At 35.1% G+C, this 850-nt stretch overlaps 1 protein-coding gene across 1 annotated transcript in view; it reads right to left on the bottom strand.

The window, feature by feature from the left end:
- Positions 1-850, bottom strand: part of USP14 (ubiquitin specific peptidase 14) — a 51,158-nt gene that overhangs the window by 2,923 nt on the left and 47,385 nt on the right. The window contains exon 13 of the mRNA XM_023510161.1: positions 489-549. Coding sequence (XP_023365929.1) covers positions 489-549 — 61 coding nt within the window. The remainder of the gene's footprint in view (positions 1-488; positions 550-850) is intronic.

The following is an 850-nucleotide window of genomic DNA, read 5'->3' as shown; positions in this document are numbered from 1 at the left end:
AGCTACTAGGGAGGCTGAGACAAGCGAATCGCTTGAGCCTAAGAGCTTACGGTTGCTGTGAGCTGTGATGACACAGCACTCTACGAAGCACTCTGTCTCAAAAAATAAAAAGAATAACTCAGATTAGTTTGAATGTGTTCCATAAGATATCCAATAAGATATTACTGTCCAATCAGAATTAAGGCTTTGTGATTAATGTTTTAAGAAATATCTCATAGAATGAAAAAAGTGACTTTACTGTATGGCATATTAAGGTAAATGATTCAAGCAGCCTGAATCTTAAAAAAAGAAAAAAAAAGGGCAGCGTCTGTGGCTCAAAGGAGTAGGACACCAGCCCCATATGTCAGAGGTGGTGGGTTCAAACAGCCCCGGCCAAAAACTGCAAAAAAAAAAAAGCACAGAAGAAAAAACAGAATGCGGCAAAATTGTCATTTTACCTTAAAAACCTCACACATACAGTAACTCAGTTGAAAGAAAATTTTACTTACCATCAGCAAAAGAAAAGGGTTCATACTTTACTTCTTTCTGGGGACTACTCTTTTTGTCACTCTGAGGGAAAAAATAATTTTAAGTCATGATTTTGGAAATAAACTTTATATTCTTAGTGTTCAATTTCACAAATATTTATATCTACAATGTAAAGCAATGAAATAAATTACTAAAATGGCATAACTACAAGTTTAACAATATACAATCTTGTTACAGCACAGTAACAGACCCCTTGGATGTTATGACCAACTTCCAACCCTAAACCATACTAACGAATAGAGCAATACAGTTAAACGGTGCCCTAAGGAAGAAAAGGAAAACCCAATTCCCTGATTTTATCAAAATATTGTCTAACGTCATA

This window comes from Otolemur garnettii, unplaced genomic scaffold, assembly GCF_000181295.1.
Source record: "Otolemur garnettii isolate 467f Iridium unplaced genomic scaffold, OtoGar3 scaffold00012, whole genome shotgun sequence".
In the NCBI taxonomy this organism is placed as follows: Eukaryota; Metazoa; Chordata; class Mammalia; order Primates; family Galagidae; genus Otolemur; species Otolemur garnettii.
Note: the sequence above shows the minus strand (reverse complement) of the source record. Positions and strands in the feature narration are given on the sequence as shown.